This window comes from Heterodontus francisci, chromosome 18 (genome assembly GCF_036365525.1).
Source record: "Heterodontus francisci isolate sHetFra1 chromosome 18, sHetFra1.hap1, whole genome shotgun sequence".
Taxonomy (NCBI): Eukaryota; Metazoa; Chordata; class Chondrichthyes; order Heterodontiformes; family Heterodontidae; genus Heterodontus; species Heterodontus francisci.
In genome coordinates this window covers 52980350-53001053 of record NC_090388.1, presented here as the reverse complement: position 1 = coordinate 53001053, position 20704 = coordinate 52980350, and the positions used below count along the sequence as shown (strand labels likewise).

At 45.0% G+C, this 20704-nt stretch overlaps 1 protein-coding gene across 5 annotated transcripts in view; it reads left to right on the top strand.

The window, feature by feature from the left end:
* cacna1c (calcium channel, voltage-dependent, L type, alpha 1C subunit) overlaps positions 1 to 20704 on the top strand; it is a 1113964-nt gene that overhangs the window by 703435 nt on the left and 389825 nt on the right. For all 5 annotated transcript variants that reach the window (XM_068050762.1, XM_068050758.1, XM_068050759.1 and 2 more), the window contains one exon: positions 7743 to 7833. In XM_068050762.1, the coding sequence (XP_067906863.1) occupies positions 7743 to 7833 (91 nt within the window). The remainder of the gene's footprint in view (positions 1 to 7742; positions 7834 to 20704) is intronic.

The window sequence follows — 20704 nt, the reverse complement described above, 5'->3', positions numbered from 1 at the left end:
GATGCAGGCTAAAACATACCAGGCTGAATTTTAGCTCCCGGCAGGAATCAGCGGCAGGTCTGAGATGGATTAGAAACCATCTGGCCCTCCGATGTGTGGGGCCTGTGAAATTCTAACTGTCTCCTGCTTGAACCTGGCCATAACTGCTAGCTGGCAGACAGGCAGAAATGGGATTTGGGGTGGCAGGAAACCACTGCCAGGCACCTGAAAGAATGGGCCTCCTCCTGCTTCTCACCAGGTTGGCCAGCCTCAGATTTAAATTGCAGTTGGGCCCCAATAATGGGCTGAATTTTTCCAGCTCGGCGGCGAGCTTCAAAAACGGCGCAGCGCATGCGCAAGATGTGCGCCGCAGAGCCGCCGCAATATTTAGGTGGTGTCTCATTTACATGTGTGGGCCAGATTGCCTGCCCCCGATGATGTAGAAGGGGCAGGCGCTCCATCCCCGGCAACAACGTCCAGGGCCACTGCGCAGGGCGCAGCGCCATTTTTAAAGGACTTCCAGTCCTTCATTTGAATTTCAATATTTCATGTTAGCTGACCTGAAAAATCCAAAGGAAAGGTTTATTAAAAGTTTCAATCCCCTCTCTCAACCCCCAATGACTACATACTTTATTAATTGCCCTCTCCCCCACAAAAAAAGTAAACTCGCGATCCCGACCTTCCCCCCCCCCCCCCGAACTTTCTTCACTTTAACCTTCAACCCCTTCCCACCATCCCCTCCACCAATCGCCATGGTTTTCCCCATTCCCCACCCCTGCACTGAAAACTTAACTGCTCCCCCTCCCAATCATTGTCCCGCCATGGATCTCCGAATGGAGATCCGAAGGCGCGGGAGGTCCAGCAACCGGCCGAAATATCGCAGCAGGTCGGCCGTCGCGACGAGGTAAGTATTAATTCAGTAATTTAAAGAGATTAAAATATCTTAATGAAGGTCCCGTCGCTGAGTGGTGGGGGGACCGCCATGAGGCTTCGTCGCCACTGCTAAAATGGGGTGGGGCCTTCCCGGCATCGAGGCCCTTATCGGGCCACTTCTGGAGGTATTTTACGGGCCTCCCCACCTTGACCCCCGATGTCGGGGGGCTAGTAAAATCCAGCCCAATGTCACTGCATATTTAAGGGAGGACTCCACTGCCTTGAAGCGGGTGTTCTGATCATCTGCTCAACACAGCAGGTTAAAATTGCAACAGGATTAGAGGATGTAAATAGCTGCAGCCATTTTAGCTGCCCATTTGCCCAGTTTTTAACCAGATGGGAGGGTTACAATTGGCCCTACTCTCTTTTGCTCCACCTATGTGGCTTAACTCCAGCCACAGAGAAGTACCCTACTACACCAATGTAAGTTTTACATTTTCCTCAATAGTTTGCTTATGTACGACTATCTACCATTAACTCTGTTGTAACTCTGTGGGCGGCACAGTGGCGCAGTGGTTAGCACTGCAGCCTCACAGCTCCAGCGACCCGGGTTCAATTCTGGGTACTGCCTGTGTGGAGTTTGCAAGTTCTCCCTGTGTCTGCGTGGGTTTTCTCCGGGTGCTCTGGTTTCCTCCCACAAACCAAAAGACTTGCAGGTTGGTAGGTAAATTGGCCATTATAAATTGCCCCTAGTATAGGTAGGTGGTAGGGAAATATAGGGACAGGTGGTAGGAATATGGGATTAGTGCAGGATTAGTATAAATGGGTGGTTGATGGTCGGCACAGACGCGGTGGGCCGAAGGGGCTGTTTCAGTGCTGTATCTCTAAACTAAACTAAAACTAAACAATCCAAGATTATTTTATTTAACATAGTTATTACTGTCAGAGAAATTTTCATCCAGTCAGTCTGAGATGAATTGGAACCCAGGAGTGAAAGGATATTGTTGGTAATTCGCTATACCACACAGTCCTTCCCTCCATCTCTCTCTCTCACTCTCTATGTACATATATATATAAACTATATATTTTCTAAATATATTTGATAAATAATTTCAAATAATGTCATTGATAATTTCCTGTAATACATTCCAAAGTTTTGGAAACTGATAATCGCATTGATAGCAGCACATTTATTGTAATATTTCTGGAAGCTATGAGAGGAACAATGGGGTCTTTGAATTCTCGTGAAAAGTTCTGATGGGTGTACTTACTGCTTTCATATCAGAATCATTAATCAGCTCTTAGGCTCCAATCTTTCTCATGTTCACACAGTAATGTACCTTGGGCTATTATCAATGGTAGAGGAGCTGTGATATATGCCAGCACAACCAATTGCTACTGAAATAAAGAGAAGTAGCAAAATGATATATTTTGCAACAGCCTAATGTGGAATGTCATGCATCAAACAACAGAGGTCGGCAATGAACATTAAAATATAGACTGACATGGTAAGCAAAGCAGGACAAAATGCAGAAAAATATCATTGCAATCAACAAGGTAGAAGAGTTAGGCAGCAATAACAAGTTTATCACGTCATCAGAGGAGAGATGAGAGCAGCTGCCCTTGACATTAAAGTGAATGGTGATGCTGGGAACCTCAGGAGAAGGCCAAGACGGATCATCCACTCAGCACTTCTAGTTGAAGATGGTTGAATATGTTTCAGCTTGTCTTTTGCACTTACGTGGCTCCTCCATCGTTGAGGATGGGGATATTTGTGGAACCTCCTATGGTTAGTTGTTTAATTGTCCACCAGCATTCATGATTGGACATGGCAGGACCACAGAGCTTTGATCTGATCCGTTGGTTGTGGAATCACTTAGCTCTGTCTATCGCATTCTGTTTCCGCTGTTCGGCATGTATGTATTCCTGTGTTATATCTTCACTAGGTTGGCGTCTAATTTTTATGTATGCCTGGTGCTGTTCCTGGCATGCTCTCTTGCACTCCTCATTGAACCAAGTGTTGAGCTTATTGAATGTGGTTGCAGGTGCGTTTATCCTGGCAAGTCACTCTTGACTTGAGTCGTTGTAGATAATAGAGGTGTTTTGAGGGCTGAGGAGGTGACTGCTGCCATAGAGTATTCATTGTCTGTTCTACTCTTGTCGTCACATTATTGAATGGCTGATGCATTTAAGCTTCTGGTCATTCGTGACCCCAAGATACAAATAGTGAGGGATTCAGTGATAGTGATGGGGTTGATCAAGGAAATGTTGTTGGACCTGCTCTTGTTGAAGATAGTTATTGCCTGCCAATTATATGACTAGAGTATTACCTGCCATTTATCAGCTCAAGCCTGGCATAGATTAATTCATTATCAGAAGAGTTGTCAATGGAACTAGATATTATGGAATCACCATCAAATGGTTCCACTACCAACCTTATGTAGGCATGAATATTATTCATGATGTAGCTAAAGATGATTGACTCAAGGGCACTTCCCTAAGAAACGCCTGTATCATGTGCTGGGGGTCCAATTAGTCACCTCAAATTATGACCATTTGTTTTATTCATAAAAATCTGTAAATAAAAAACACATTATAAAACAGTTCAAAACAGCACCAAGTTGACATTTCAGAAAGTGCAAAGGAAATCACTTTTCTTCAATACAGGAGTGAGTTGCCTCACAACCCTTACATTCCATTTTACATGCCGTGTGTATTTTACAGCAAACCCATATTTGGTGTATACTGCCTGAGGCGTTTCCCATGGGTCCAACCCCTCAGTGTACTATGGCGGGAGGACCTTACACAGTAGTCTTTCTCCATTGAGCCTTTGCGGCGGCGGCGGCCCCAAGCTTTAGTGCGTCCCTCAGAATTGGACAGAATCTTGTAGTCTACATTAAGCAGTGAGATGGGCCGCCAATTTCTAATTTCCGCCCTCTCCCCCTTCCGCTTGTAGATGAGAGTGATGATGCCTTTCCTCGTGGATTCTGACATGCTGCCGACCAGAAGCATACTCTCGTAAACTTCCAGCAAGTCTGGGCCGATCCAGTCCCACAGAGCCGAATACAACTCAACCGGTAAGCCGTCGCTTCCGGGAGTTTTAATCGTCTCAAAGGACCTGACGGCCTTTGTCAGCTCGTCCAAAGTTAGCAGTTTGTCCAGACTGTCCCGCATGCTGCCATCTAATAGATGACAGGAAGCACCGGGAGGCCGTGCTGTCTGTGGGCTTCACGTCATACAGTACAGCAAAAAAGGATTTGGTAATCTTAGTATGTCAGACTGCGAAAACGTTACCGAGCCATCTTCTTCCTTCAGGCTGCTGATCACAGAGCTTTCACTGTGTACCTTTTGGAAGAAGAAATGCGAGCACATTTCATCCTGCTCAATGGAGTAGACTCTGGACTGGAAGATGATCTTGGAGGCCTCTATGGCAAACAGCTAGACCTGCTGGTTCTTCACCTCTTGGAGATCCTCCCTGACTGCAGCCGGAGCAGATTTTGCATTCTTTTCTGGAGTCAGGACATTTCCCTTTGTGACTTTCTTGCCCTCTGAATACCTTTGAAGATAAAGAAGCTTATGATGTTCGCCTTGATCGCTTCCCACCAGTGCACTGGAGATTCAAAGAGGGGTTTCATGGTTCACCAATTTTTGTAATCCTTTCTGAGTTCCTCAATGTTCTCTGGGGTTAGCAGTGTAACATTCAGCTTCCATGTCCCCCTGCCAACCCGCTGGTCATCCAGTAGGAGGCAGTGGTCAGAGGAGAACATCTGCTTGACGTCGGTAGATCTGACACAAACAGGAAATCAATCCTGGAACGGGCAGACCCGTCCGGTCTTGACCAAGTATATCTACCCTGAACTCCGTCTGCAGGTTTGCTGAAGACGTCGTGCAGCTTGGCATCTTTTACTGTTTCCATTAGAAATCTGGACGTAGCGTCCAGTTTGCTGTTATCACTGCCAGATCGTCCAGCTACATCAATGATACAGTTGAAGTCACCGCCAATAATGACTGGCCTGGATGTCGCAAGCAGCAGTGGGAACTGCTGGAGGACGGTCAGTCGCTCGCTGCATTGAACCGGGACGTACATGTTGACTAACCAGAGCAGAGCATTGTTGTACATTACATCCGCTACGAGGAGGCGACCGTCCACCACCTCCGTAACTTCAGAGATGGTGAAGTTGCCTCCCTGCAGCAGAGTACCCAGGCCGGAGGAATGGGAATCATTTCCCCCTGACCAGATCGATGGCCCGTGGGACCACCATCGCGACCATTGCCTGTAAGTGCTGAAGTGCGGGATCCCACGCTCCTGCAGAAACAGCTGGTCGTCTTTGATCTTGGCGAGGTAGTCCAAGGTTGAAACACATCACATAGTGGATTTAACGCTATACACATTAATCGAAGCAATCTTTATATCCATTTTAAAATTGGGTGTTGCTTACCACACCAGGTGTCCTTGCTAGTCACAGTCCTTGGGTATGTTCCTATGTACCCATAGTGTACACAAGCTGTTTCACATTCGTTGGGCTCAGAAACCCATCCTGGTTACTCGATGGGGTGACATCGTGGGGGTCTTGTAGGCAGTAAGGTTTGGGCTGTCCTCTGCTGGTGGTGTCTTTCTCCCCTGTCCCTCCTCGAAGACATCATTGCTCCCGGCTTCCCGGAGCTGGAGTGCGCCAGACGCTTCGCTGCTCTCGGTCTCCCGGAGCTGTGGTGCGCTAGGCATCTCGCTGGTTTCAGCAAATTGGGGTTGAGGGGCACTGGGCTCGTCACAGCTTCCAGTGCCCTGGAGCTGGGGGCCTTGCTCTTCCAGCTTCTTTTGAGTTCTGCCACTTCTTTTGCAGGTGCCATCTTTCCAGCCCTTCCTCGTCTAATGAGAAGAAGCTGCTGTAGTCTGTCTCAGACGGTAGCGTCCTCTTGCCACTAGTCTGGGTGGTGACCTGTTACTTTTTTGCAGGCTTCTTCTTTGTGGTTTTCCTTTTTACCACTTGCCACTGACCAGTTTGTCCATCTCCTGCCTCCCCCTGCATTGATTCTGTCTGTAGAGGAGTGCTTTCCAGGCACGGGGTAGGTGTTGGGTTGCTGGGTGCAGCTGCCTCCCCTTTCTTCTCCTTCTCAGAAAGACTTTCCTCTCTGCGGGGAGGATTCCTTGTCTCCCTCCCAGCACCAGACACATTCACCGTTCTTTCTCCTGGCCTTTCCTTGGACCTTGCCGCCTGAGCATAACAGAGGCAGCGTTTGGAGCAGGTTTTGTAGAGGTGGCCTGCCCCACCGCACGGGTTGCAGCACTTACTCTGTTTACAGTCCTTGGTCTGATGGCCTTCCTTCTTGCAGTTCTTACAGATGACTGTGCTGCAGTTGGCGGCCATGCAATCAAATTTGTCACAGATACAACTAACTTTGGGCTGCCCCGCATAGACCAGAGAATCACCTGCAGTGGCTTCTCTTCCTGCTCCCACGCCATTACCTCTAGTGTCCCCAAGGATCTATCCTTGGACCCCTCCTATTTCTCGTCAATATGCTACCCCTCGGGGCCATCATCCAAAAGCACAGCATTCGTTTTCACATGTATGCTGATAACGCTCAGCTCTACCTCACCACCACTTCTCATGACTCCTCCACTGTTGCTAAATTATCAGACTGGTTATCTGACATCCTGTACTGGATGAGCAGATATTTCCTCCAATTAAAGTTATTGTTTTTGGTCCCTGCTCCAAACTCCATTCCCTAGCTACTGACTCCATCCCTCTCCCTGGCAACAGTCTGAGATTCAGCCAGTCTGTTCGCACCTTTGTTGTCACATTTGAGCCCAAGATGTGATTCCGACTTCATATTTGTGCCATCACTAAGACCACCTACTTCCACCTCCATAACATCACCTGACTTCACCCGTGTGACATCTCATCTGATGCTGAAACTCTAATTCATGCCTTCGTTACCTCTAGACTTGGCTGGTCTCTTACATTCTCTGTCCATAAACTTGAAGTCATCCAAAACTCTGCTGCCCATGTCTTAACTCACACCCAAGTCCTATTCCCCTATCAACCCCTGTGCTCACTGACCTACATTGGCTCCCGGTCAAGCAATGTCTTGATTTTAAAATTCGCTTCCTTGTTTTCAAATACTTCCATGGTCTTGCCCCTCCCTATCTCTGTAATCTCCTCCAGCCTCACAACCCTCCAAGATATCTGCACTCCTTTAATTCTGGCCTCTTGTACAACCCTAATTTAAAAGTTACAGCAATCTTTAATAAACTGAATCTCAGAATTTTGTGACCTTCCAATTCTACAATTGCTTGTCACTGAAATTTGAAAGTTGAAGGTGAAAGGTTTACTATACTGATGATAGTGTTAGCAAAGAAAATATAGGCTAAAAAATCATGTAACCTATAATTAATAGGCAATTGCTTAACACGTCCTATTACATTTCTCTGTTTGCTATTTTAGCAAAGAGGTTACCCCATTTAAAATATCATCTGAACCTCGCAATGAGATTATTTTATTGTAATCATTCTCATTATGCTAATTATAAACCTGCTGAACCCCGCAATTAGATTTCTGCCTGTAATTTACTCAACTGACTCACTGCTTGATCTTCACTTTCAGGTATCCATTAATTTTTATCTTGAAGGTTGGCAAAATTATTGCTTTGCTAGGAAACTATTTATTTGTATAAAATAAAATTGCTCTACATCTCTGATTATTTTGATGATTATCATCTGTTTTGTGATCTGTAATGGGGCATTCAATGCTCAATAATTCAAACACGAATGCCACTCAGCATTTGGTCTCACATTAATAGATGTATTGATTTTGATTATTTTTCTGATGAATTAACATCTTGTTTTTGTATTTCTTGTTTTTTATTCCTTTTTCATTTATTAATCTCTATAGTGAGCATGCCCATTAGTGAAACTGAATCTGTGAACAATGAGAATGTGGCTGGTACAGAATTAGAAGATTTGAACTGCTGCGCTAGACTTGGGTAAGTCTTTTATTTTAGCTGCAGGTTTAGCAAAGTCCAAGAAATATAGCTCCAGCTCCAGTTAACACAACAATAACAGTAACCCGGTTTTAGAAGAAGTTCAATGTCCCCTATTGCTAAACTGCTTTTGTATCACTAATGGAAGAGTTTACCACATGAATTTATTGTGCAATAGACTTTTTAGATGTGATAATCAATCATACAGTCTATAGCTTCAACAATCCAAATTCCATGTGGTAATCTTTCAGAATTATCCTGTAATTAATATATCATGCAACAACTATCTTGCTGTTTAGTTTAATATAAATGTTCCTTACTTAACCATTACTTTTCCTCCCTCACAAAATTAGAAGAATTCAACAGTGACTACTGGTGAAATGGGTAATTCTGTTGAGCTTTTGATTCTTGGTGCCCTTGGTTAGTCCAGACTAAGGAGATCAAAGTTTTCATTCTAAGTGGTCTTAACCCAGTTTCTGTTGGACACAACTCCATGGCATAAAATGACCTCAATGTGTTACAAGATTGGCAACCTCTTGTATGCCTGGAATAAAAGGGTGAAAATTCGTGTAATGATAATACAGGACCTCTTTTGGAGCATGAGCATTTGTTGGACTGAAGTGAGGAGAGTTTTTCACTACATCAGACTTCTGTTGGACATACCTGAGAATAGACTTCAACACTAATACTGGTTACCAAAAATATTCCATTCCCCAGCACAGGCCTGTCTCGCCCCTCTCCCACTTCTGATGAACACAAAAGAATTGCCACTTTGTTTTCAAACTGGCTAAAAAAAATCTGCACAGATAAATGAGTTCATTGCAACTACTACTCCAGCTTTTAATTATTAAATGTGTAAATTTACAATTTCATCTCCAGAGAAGTAGTTGTTGATGAATAAATATGCCACAAAATACAGTGATTGCTGAATTTCTGCAATTATTGTTTCAGTTTAGGATGCAAGGTTGCAGTGTGTCTTGTAGAGGAACTTGTATCCATCATAACTTAAGAAATAAAGGAGTAAAATTTCCTGTTCTGGCTATTATATCACCCTGTGAACACAGAAAAATTAGGTAAAGAGGAGCACCTGACTTTCTGTGTTGAAATTAATAGACAGAAATTGGATGGACTCTGTGAGGGGGTGTGTGCTTCTCCCTGCCCAATTTTCCTGCATGCACTATGGCCAGGTGATCCAATGGCTCCAGTTGCAGGAGTGGGAAATCCAACCCTATAAGACCATTTTGCTAATTAATTGTACCAAAAAAAATGATTTGACAGATTGATGTGATGGCTTGGTCCCTTTTTAATGAAAGGGCTCGATTTTAACTCCCAGGTGGGAATACAGCAAAGTGAGCAGCTGGAAGCAGCAGGAGGCAGCCTTGGTCAAATTTAATGATTGGACCTTATCAGCATGCCACTTAATGACTTCCTGACCAAAGTGGTTGGGAGATCAACAAGAAGCAGCTACCCAGCTGTTAAAATCAGGAGGCAGAAGGTTGCCACTGTTCCTGGAAGGGTTTGCATAACAGAGAAACCACCTCTGCTCTCCATCTCAGGCTTCAATGTAAAATGGCAGATTGGGCCCTTAAGACATCATCAGAGCCGAATCTGCATATTTAAAGTGGCCCACAATGGCAGTTGGCCAAATCAGGGTGATGAAAGAGCGGGTAAGTCCCCCATTCCATTTTTACTACCTCCCCCAAACTAGTTTCCACCAGGCGGTTGTGGGGATGGAGGGGCGAGGGGAACCTAAAATTGAGCCCAACATTACCCACTTCGAACAGTGCCAGAGCAATGTTTTGACTGCTTGGAGGAAAGGTGACCTAGGATCTACAGCTTAACTTGGGAAATATTTCAGTGGACTTAAAGGGTCGAATTTAGTGATCACGTTGCAGGTCCCAGCAGTGCACCCAGAAGCAGGTGCCATCGCCCATGTCACGTGTGCGGCCATCCGACCGCAATTACGCAGCGAGTAGCCACTTTACATAATGGAGGTACGGGGCCCTTCCAACTATGTGATGGGGATGGGCTCCAAGTCGGTGATTGTGGCATCAGATGACTCCAACGCAGGTGCTGGCACCATTTTAAAAGCACTGCCAGCCCTGCTTGTATTGCCTTCCAATGAAGTATTGAGCCTGGAGTGCTGCTGGAACTCTGGTGGTACCTTGAACTACTGGACTTCCCTGTAACACTACTGTAGCTGCTGCTTCCTTGAACTTCAGCTCCTGAACACCCCCCACCCCCACATCAGGACTGCCGACCATCGGAACAGAGCCTGATCGAACTGGGACCAAGTCCGAGGCAAGACACCGGGTGGCCCCATGATTTAGCGATGCCTCCCTGGAGATTCACCTCCGAGGCTGCAAGGGAAGGGCAGGAGGTCTTCTTTCCAAGGGATGGCAAGAAGAGGTTCTCCCGCAGATGTTCATCTTCTCTCATGCAGGTCATCATCCATAGGCGGCTCCAACTAAAGGAGGAGCAGCAGTCAGCGGATGCACCATCTTATTACTCTCCTGCACCTTCCACCAGCGCAGATACTTTCATCTCAGTGGGTACGCGTTCGGTCTTAGGGCCACAAGCTGGTGATAGCACCAAACACCAGCCTGAGCAGCTGACACAGGTTGTCAACAGCCGAGGCCATTGACAGTCGGAGGACTGTAGGTGGCCAGGCCCTTGCTGAGTCCCAGGCCAATGACGAGACTCTGGTGTTGACAGCACAGGGCATGTTGCAGATTGAGGTAAGGCAACATCTGGTGGAGCTCCCAGAGGCAAAGTACGGCCATGAGCGGCTGATGGAAGAGTCCATCCATGCCATGAGTGTGCCATGTCTCAGGTGTGTGAGCGCATGGCTTTCTCCATCGACCCTCATGGAGAGCCAGATTCCACAGATGCGCGCAGACCTGCATACTCAACGCAGCAATGACAAGGCGAGAGAAGGATGAGGTACCTGGAGTCTTCTCCAGGTCCTCGTCCTTCTTTGGTAAACAGGGAGGTTCGTCAGCCTTGAAAGGGAGGAGGAGAGGCTGACTTGCACATCTGTGGCTCCCCTCAGGGCACTCTAAGTGTGGACAGCAGCTCTTCAGTCCCTCCGCCAGTGAGACCAGCTCCAGTAGCCACATCTCCTGAGGAGTCCTGCACCTGTGCAGGAAACCCTCAAGCAGCTGGGGCCGTCCAGACCTCAGGCAACCAGAGGACAGCCGCCGAAGTCATCCCAGGCCAGGGGTGGGCTGATCAGCAGCCTGCCTCCAGCCCAGTTGCTAATAGCGTCGGGGTCAGACCTCATAGAAGTACTCGTAACCATATTAAGAAAAGCACCTAGACACACTTGGGATTTCACAGGTGTTTTACGTTTGCCATTATATTGTTTTATAAAGTTTTGTTGTTATTACAGTTCACATTCATTGTTGTAAAATGCTCATTGTTTCATGCCTTAATTGTGAGATGCTGCCATCACCCTTGCTCCCTTATTGGGCTGCCAGAGTAGGCACAGGCATTGGTCACCTTCTTGATGCAGCGGTGGGCTGCTGTCTGGGAGATCCAACACATGTCCCCGGTGGATCCCTGGAAAGAGCCGGACGTGTAAAAGCTGAGTGCCACAGTGATGTTCTGGGCCACGGGCATTGGGTGTCTACTGAAGTCCATAGTTCACAACTCGTCCTGCAGCATAGCAAATGTTGGTGCTGGCCTCCCTGGAGAGCCGCCGCCTTCGCTGATACTGCCGTTCGGACATCTGGAGGTAGCTGGGTCGAATCCAGTACACACTCTGGTGCAGGTAGGCCCTTCTTGGCATGGCTGTCTACTGCCACTATCCTCTTGGAGTTTCAAGGATGGGCGCAGCTGCCTCCTGACCCTTCCTCCGTCAGAGGTGCTGCATTGCGCTACAGGGGTTCATAAAAACAGGGTGTATCAGGCCCATGCCAGTAGCTCTCCAGAGCGCTGTCGTTGCAGAGACAACCTGGCCTTAGCATCTTTCCCTTTGCTACTCCCCTTGGAATATGCGCTAATGGCCCTCAGTTCCCACCCTTGCAGAGAGCCCATCACTCAGTACAATGGCCACCAGACCCTCTCCCCCAGTACAATGGCCACCGGACCCTTTCATCCAATACTATGGCCAGCGGACCCTCTCACCTGAGACAAGGCCACCTGGCACTGTCACCCGAGAACAATCCCACCCAGCACTGCCACCCAAGACCAAGCACGCCCAGCATTCTCACCCGAGACCAAGCCCACCTGACACTCCCGCCCGACACCAAACCAATCCGGCACTGTCACCTGAGACCAAGCTACCCATGCAGAGTGCAGAGCACTGCAGGCCAACAATGGTCTCCGCACCCCTCTCTTCCCCAATCCACTGTTCCTCATGGCTGCCTCCCGTCATGACACTGAAGCCTCGTCTTGGTGCCACCACCTTTCAACAGCTAGGGATCCGAAGGCAGGTGAAGCCCACCCGCTGTTCACTTAATTCCAAACCCCCAATTGAATTGCTGTCATTTCAATGCTAATGTATTACAATGACCTGTTCAACAATTTAAATTGCTGTTCTGTCGCACCGGGGCGGCAGTGGTGCCTTAGAGCTTTCCTGCCGCTGTCTAAATCTGGAACCGACCTCATGAGATCAGATTTCCGGGCGGGCGCGTCCATCACTATTCTCTTGCACCCCACGTCTCCATTCCTGCTCCGAATGGCCTCACTAAATTCTGCCCAAAGTGTGCAGCTAGCGGTAGTCTACATAAAAATCAAAGTGCCAAAAGCCTGGAAATTACTCATTATTATACAAATGCTTAATGCTATTGTATTAAATTCTTTCATCTGTCATTTTTATTGATCAATTTAAAAATAAACATATCAATACCTTAACTAAAATAGATTACAGAGGATATTTGATGAGTGTTTGTATGATAATTGCACACACTGTAATTTCCAGACATCAATGTATTGCTGTGTCCAACTGTAACCGCACCATTGAATGGAAAGAGAAGTCATCACAACTTCTACTAAGCAGTTTACTGTGGTTTGCTGTATTTTTTTCTAACTAAAATCTGTCTTGTGCTATTACTTGTGCTCTCCTGGTTGGCCTCCAACCTTCAACCCTCTGTCAACTTGAGCTCATCCAAAACTTGCTGCCCGTATCCTGACTTGTACCAAGTCCTGTTCACCCATCAATCCTGTGTTTGCTGAACTACATTGGCTCCCAGTCCAACAAACAGCTCGGTTTTAAAATTTTCACCCCTGTGTTTAAATCCCTCCATGATCTCGCCCCTCCTTATCTCTGTAGTCTTCTGCAGCTCAAAAACCCTCTGAGAACACTGTTCCTCCAATTCTAGCCTCTTAAATATCCCAGATTTCCTTTGCTGTCCACTGATGGTCATGCCTTCAGCTCGCTAGGCCTTAAGCTCTGGAATTTCCTCCATAAACCTTTCCAACTCTCTCTTTTCTTAAAATGCTTCTTAAAACCTACCTATTATAGAATCATAGAATCATAGAATGGTTATAGCACAGAAGGAGGCCATTTGGCTGGCTGTGTCCATGCTGGCTGTCTGTGAGACAAACTCAGCTAATTCCACTTCCCTGCCTTTTCCCCATGGCCCTGCAAATCTTTTCTCTTCAGATAATTATCCAATTCCCTTTTGAAAGCCATGATTGAATCTGCCTCCACCACTCTGTCAGGCAATGCATTCCAGGTTCTAAGTACTTGCTGCATAAAAACATTTTTCATCATATCACCTCTGGTTCCTTGGCTCATCACTTTAAATCAACCCTTCCGCTAATGGGAACAGTTACTCCTTATCTACTGAGTGGTATGTTTGTGATTGTTAAGTGGGGGTAAGCTCAGTTATCAGCACCAATCTAAATATTAGACAGCTTTTCACAAATCAGGATGGTGACAATAAAAGGCTCATCTGTGGAACATGATGATTAACACCAAGCAAATTTTAGGAAATAGTCCAAATAGTGGCAGATAGACATTTCCTGTCCCAACACTAAACCCCATATGTTTAGCAATATACAGCTAACATTGGGTAATATTTTGATTTACATAATAGTTTGCATAAACCCACTGTTAAAAATAAATACTTGAATGATTTTCAGTTGAATGCTACCATCGGCAACAACATTTAAAATGTGACCGGAGTCTAGAGGCAAGAGTGGCTCAGTGTAAGTGAATCAAAAACATCCCCACCCCATACAAAAGAAACAATTCAATAGAAGGCATATGACAAATCTTCAGTTTTTTATCTAGATCTGGAGCATTGGACCAGAGGGAAGGAACAAGATATCTGCCATTGGCTGCACCACTTCTGATCTGTTACTATCCTTGCTGTGTCATATTGAATTCAATTTTCCAGTAAATTTTGGTGTAAATTCACAATTGGAGGATTGATGTTCACATCAGTCTAACTTATGGCAACCGGTAACAACATTGCCGCCGTTGCAAAAAATTCCTGCCCACTTTATCATAGATAACTTTATAATATCTACTTAAATTGTGGTATCAATTAAAAAATCCAAAACTGACATTAAAAAAAAAACAAATATTTTAGCAGCACAGCGATCCACTTTACCAAGCTTTTGTGTTAACCTCGTTGGCTCAGTTAGTAGCATTCTTACCTCTGAGCCGGAAGGTTGTGGGTTCAAATCTCACTCCAAGAATTGAGTACAAAAATTCTAGGTTAACACTGCAGTGCAGTACTGAGGGAGTGCTGCTCTGTCAGAGATGCCGTCTTTTAGATGAGGCGTTAAATCGTGGCCCTATCTGCCCTCTCAGGTGGATGTAAAAGATCTCACATCACATATCGAAGATGAGAAGGGGAGTTATCCCCGGTCTCTTGGCCAGTATTTATCCCTCAATCAGCATCACAAAAACAGATTATCTGGTCATTATCAAATTGCTGTTTGTGACAGCTTGCTGTGCACAAATTGGCTTCTGTGTCTCCTACATTACAACAGTGATTACACTTCAAAAATACTTCTTTGGCTGTAAAGCACTTTGGGACATCTGGTGGTTATGAAAGATGCTATATAAATGCAAGTCTTTCATTGCTGAGATCCATTGCTTACCCATATTACTGAATGAAATACTGAACAGAATCAAGTGCCTTATCAGAGTTGGAAATGAAATCAACTTAAAATTATGTCAAGGTTACTGCCATGTACTTTCTAGTACAAAAACAAGAAATGCTGGATTCACTCAGCAGGTCTGGCAGCATCTGTGGAAAGAGAAGCAGAGTTAACGTTTCAGGTCAGTGACCCTTCTTCGGAACTTCTAGTGCCTGGCTTCAGACCTACATTAGTACAGCGCATAAGAACAGGCTGATCATGTTTAGATTTGCACAGAATATATTTATATTTCTTTATGATCTTTTGAAACAACCTCTTAGCTTCTGACATCATAATACAATCTTCAATTTTTGCCCAGCAAATGATGTTTAATTTTTCCCTATCTCCAAGAATCCATCTTGACAAAATATCCAGCATTGCAATATGCATTATTTTTGCTGCTTCTTACTGCAAAGCTTCAACTTATTTTTCTGGATAGCCAAGAAACATTACCCATGTTTATATCACAGGGATCACATAACATTATAGATTAAAATTTAAGAAAAGTGTAAATGGACAGGTGCATGGCATCTTTAACTCACTGCGTGAACCAGTTGGCATGGCAACAGTTACATGCACTTGTCTGTGGGCTTCCTAGCTTGTCTATAATAGGACTTTTAAATGCCAAGTTAAATTATTTCTGAGAAAGCTTGTATTACAAAGCCCTCATCATCTTATTAGTAAAGTCTGTTTTAGTTCATCAGATTTCCATGGAGCGCACTGGTTAGCCATGCAAGTTTAGAAATTGCTGTTGTGACACCATTCGGAGTTAACCATACGTTGTTGGAAGTAACATAATCTGATGGATTACTGATGATTTTGCTACTTTCAGTTCCTCGGCGAAAAGGTGGGCAAGATTTCCCACACAGCAGATCAGCCATTGAAAAGGGAGATATTATAATTAACAATCAGTTGTGAATTGCAATGAGGACAAATTTAAACATGCAGGATAGCAGTGGACAGAAGTTAACTGAGTTAAATTGCTGTATAATTGGGTATTACAAAGGGAAGAAAACCAGCTTCATGAACCAAGCACAATATTCCCTACTGTATGGAACCAAGAGCAGAGGTACATACTTGTTGCTCCCTTCCCTCCGAGGCACCTTACTGGAGGAGATGAGTGAAAGCATGCAGTACCAGTCAGCCACTACAATCTCACATATTCAGATGTCTCGTTTCTCATAATGCACAGCTTGAGGAGACTCCAGTATGCTGTGTGTGCAACTTTGCAGTCAGCCAACACACATACTCCTTCCATAAGTGAATCACTGAGAAAGAATGGAAGGTCAGATGTGCACACGTTCCACGCAATAAAAAACAGTAAATGCTGGAAATATGCAGAAAGTCAGGCAATATTTGTGAAGAGAGAAACAGAATCAAAATTGCAGGTCGGTGATCTTTCATCAGAACTGGAAAAACTTGCAGATTTTAAGCAAGTGCAAAGGGAAGGAAGTGGGGAAAGGGGAAAAAGAACAAAAGGGAATGTCTATGATAGGTTGGGTGAGAGGAAAGATTAAATGACAAAAGGGTTGATGGCACCAGGCAAAGGGAGATGATAGTGGTGTTAATTGTATATTAATTGTATGCAGGTGGTGGGCATTAACTGGTTCCTATAAATAGGGACAAACTGAAACTGGGCTTGTTGAGTTAGGAGGTGCATATTTTGTGATGTATATCTCTGTAAATAAAAGATTATAAAAGTATGTAAAGATTGGCTGCAGTTCTATCCTTCACCACTAGCCAGAGGATGGTTGCCTAAAAGTGAAGGTTGGAAACTAAGAAAATAAAATCTTAGAACCATTGTGGAAATTGCCACGATGTGATTACCCTCCAATGATTTTTGGAGTCAGAACCATATGATCAGTGGTTGAATGAAGTGGATAAATGGACACAGCAGATCACCCTACCAAAGATAAAACTAGGTATGGCCTTGGTGTTGTCACTTCCAATAAGCAGTACAATCAGAAGTAAAGTATTTTGTGAGCTGGATGCCTGTCAGTTGGCTAGTGATGAAGATTTGGACTGTCTATTAGAGTTGCTGGATGAAATCTACAAGGAAGATGATCTGGTAAATATCGATGAGGCATGGTCAGAATTTGATAGATTCCAGAAAACAGATGGCCATTTCATGGAAGAATAGATCATGGACTTTAACAGATTGTATAAAAGATTGACAAAATTCAATTTGGGTATCTCTGAATCAGTACTAGTGTGTAATTACTGGATTGTGCAAAGGTATCTTTGCGACATAAAATATCATCGAGTCGACCATTGGAATGTTCAAGCTACGCTTCTGCTGACTGAACTGCACTGGAGGAGTCCTGCAGTACTCTCTACAGTGTGTGTCACAATATATCGTGGTCTGTTGTATCATGCACAACCTCACCATCTTGAGGGAAGAGCCCTTGCCACCAGGTTTAAGGCAGGCAGTTGAGGAGGAGGAGGAAGAAGAGGAGCAGGAAGAAAGGAGAAGACAACCAACACAGCCCCTTTCTGGCCGGGTTGTCCGTGATCAGTTCATCTGACTATGATACAACCCCAATTGCCCATTAAACAGCAGTCCCATATCTTACCTTCCCTCTGATACTGATCATCATAGCGCCTTTGGCTACAGTGCTGAAATAAAAGCCACCACAAAGCAAATATTCCAAACCAACGTTATAAATGACAATCCAATATTCCATAAAAAGGGCAATTAATTACCTTTGTGCATTCCCTTGGTGCCTGTTTTTCATGTGACTTTGCCGTGCTAACCCAGTGGCTGCTGCAGGGCTGATGGAAGGCTGCTGACTTTTAGTAGAGGAGACTGCAGGAGGCCTTGTAGAATGGCCTCACACAGTTTTGGCCTGAGAAGGCCCGGCTTTGGACTGCACCACATCGGCATGGGCAGCAAGAATCTGGACTGGCTGGCTGACAGGCAAAGGACTGGCGGAATGGCAGTGCAGGAGGACAAATGGGTCCACAGCCACCCCAGGTCGCACCTCAGCAATCACAGAAATGTATTGAGGGACAGATTGATTGACTGCTGCAAGACCCTGTAAGCCCCTTTGGTATCTGCAGCCATGATGGCAATAGTCTGAGCATTGGTAGCAGCAAGTTGAGTTTGCATGACTTCAATCTGAGCTTCCATTGCAGCACTCAGGCATTGGGTGGCTTCTGCTTGTGCTGCAATGAAAGCTGAGACATCAGTCATCAGTTGCTGCATCATAGTTGGGTCCACAAATGAGGTAATGGAAATTCTGGAAACAATGGGCTCCAAGCTCTGAATAGTGTCATGTGCAAGATTAGTGCCGGATTCCTCCATGCTCCTTGACAGTGACCGCAAGCTTTCTGGCAGGCCTGCCAATGCACTAAGCATTTCTGTGTGTGTATATATCAGAGCTTTTCTGTAGGTACCATTGAAGTTCTCATCTGAGTCCTCTGGAGCAGAACTCGTGTGCGATACCACCCCCCCCCCACCCCCACCCACCCCAGTGAGCTGACACCTGCACCACCCTTTCCCCCTACCCTGACTGCAGGCCGCTGATATCCGATGTCTCAGCACAGGCAGATCCTGCCTCCAAGCTAGCCTTTGATGTATGCACAGTGTCAGTATCTGAGCTGATGGCTGTGCATGTGAGAGTGAGTGGCAGTGTTTCATTTTCATTACTGTCTTCCTGTTCTTCCACCTCTTTCTCTTACATCAGCGTTTGGCCAGGTGGCATTTCTTGGGTATATGAAAGGAGAAAGGCACAGAGGTAAGGTGGTAAGGGGAGGGGGGAGAACCAAGAGGTGCATGTTTAGACAGTCTGTAGCATATGTAACAGAAGAGATGGTGGGATGAGGAGGAAGGGAGGTGTGGGAGGAAGGATTAATTATGAGATACAATTACCTTCAATGCTTTCAGTCCCACCACTGGCCACAGCCTCAGTCCTGGCCACTCTAATGATGGCAAGCACTGTCTCCTCCATCAGGGTGAAGACATGCAGCTGTGCCTGTCCTCCACTAGTAATTTCCTACTGCCACCTTGTCCCGCAAGATAGAAGGAAGTGTATCAGTGAGCATGTGACAATGTTTTTGGGTGATGTGGATTTCATGGTTTATTTACTCATTCATGGGATGTGAACATTGCTACCCACTATTAGGGTCCACATTCAGTGCGTGACCCTTACTCTAATTTGCCTCATAAGGGATAGTAGGAAGTTTTACCCCTTAGAAGACAACCAGGAAAGCCATTTTTCAAAGGATTTCACCGGTGTCCTGCATGTTGGGGAGGCACATCAACCAAACTCTATAAAGAATTTCAGGCCCCAACCATTTTTCAAGGATCAAGCAATTATTGGGAGCCCACAGCACATGTAAGGAAGATCTAGAGCCATACATTTTCACGTGTTGTAGTTGGTACAGTTAATTCCTTGTTATCTTTTCACTTTTCTTAGTTTGCATAGCCAACATAGGTCATTTCCAGCCTAAGATTTAGATAGGTTTGACCGACAGTGAGGGACACTATCTGCTTTACTCACTGGTTTGAGTTTTAGTCCTTCTTTAGTTCCTTCAGGGCTAACCTTTCGGTCTCTATTTGTTCCATTCTTTGGCAATATTTATACATTTCCTTTTTTTTTGCCTTATTCTCCTTATCTCCTGTCTGTGTTACAGTTTCTAATTTCTGACTCTCCTTGTATTTATGTGTATTTATTTTTCTTTCATTCTTGTTTCCCTCCACACTTTCAAGGTTGCTGCGGCTGTCTCTGCATCATTTGAGGTAAACCATAGCAAGCTATTGATGATGTGATTTGAACTATTAAGTAAATGAATGGTATAATGGAATAACTTTAAAAAATATGTTTTTATCCTGTTCAGGTGGAATACATGGTCCATTAGTGTTTTTATTATCTTGATATTTATGACTGTTTTCTACAACAATGCTCATAAGGACAAGCCTCAGTAATCACTCTAAATGACAAATTGGATTTGTGAGAATAGCAATGCTGCTACTGTGACATCGATCATAATACAGAAAGATTGAGGGAGCTAGGGCTTTTCTCATTGGAGCGAAGAAGGATGAGAGGTGACTTGATAGAGGGGTACAAGATGATGAGAGGCATAGATAGAGTGGATAGTCAGAGACTTTTTCCCAGGGTGGAAAGGGCTATCACCAGGGGGCATAATTTTAAGGTGATTGGAGGAAGGTTTCGGGGAGATGTCAGAGGTAGGTTCTTTACACAGAGAGTGGTGGGTGCGTGGAATGCACTGCCAGCGGTGGTAGTAGAAGCAGATACATTAGGGGCATTTAAGCGACTCTTGGATAGGTACATGGATGATAGTAGAATGAAGGGTAGGTAGTTAGTTTGATCTTAGAGTAGGTTAAATGTTTGGCACAACATCGTGGGCCGAAGGGCCTGTACTGTGCTGTACTGTTCTATGTTCTATGTTCTAAGACCCATAAAATAAGAGAAAAGGAGGAAGCAGTACAGTGAGCCTGCATTAAAAAGTACATCCTGTTTTTAAACATGTAGGATGAAGCCCGTGGAGAATCCAAAACAACAGACTCTAACAAAAGCAGCAACACATGTACTACTCAAACATCATGTTTGAAAATAAACTGTACTCCCCACTCAACTATGGGCAGTCAGAGAGGGTATTGGGCCAAGTATATGTCAACTACAAACCAGAAACCAGTGTCTTAAATCTAAGCCATTGAAACTATGAAGGTATGAGGGGCAAATTGCCTACGGTGGATTAGGAAATTACAATAAAAGGTATGACAATAGACAGGCAATGGCTAACATTTAAAGAA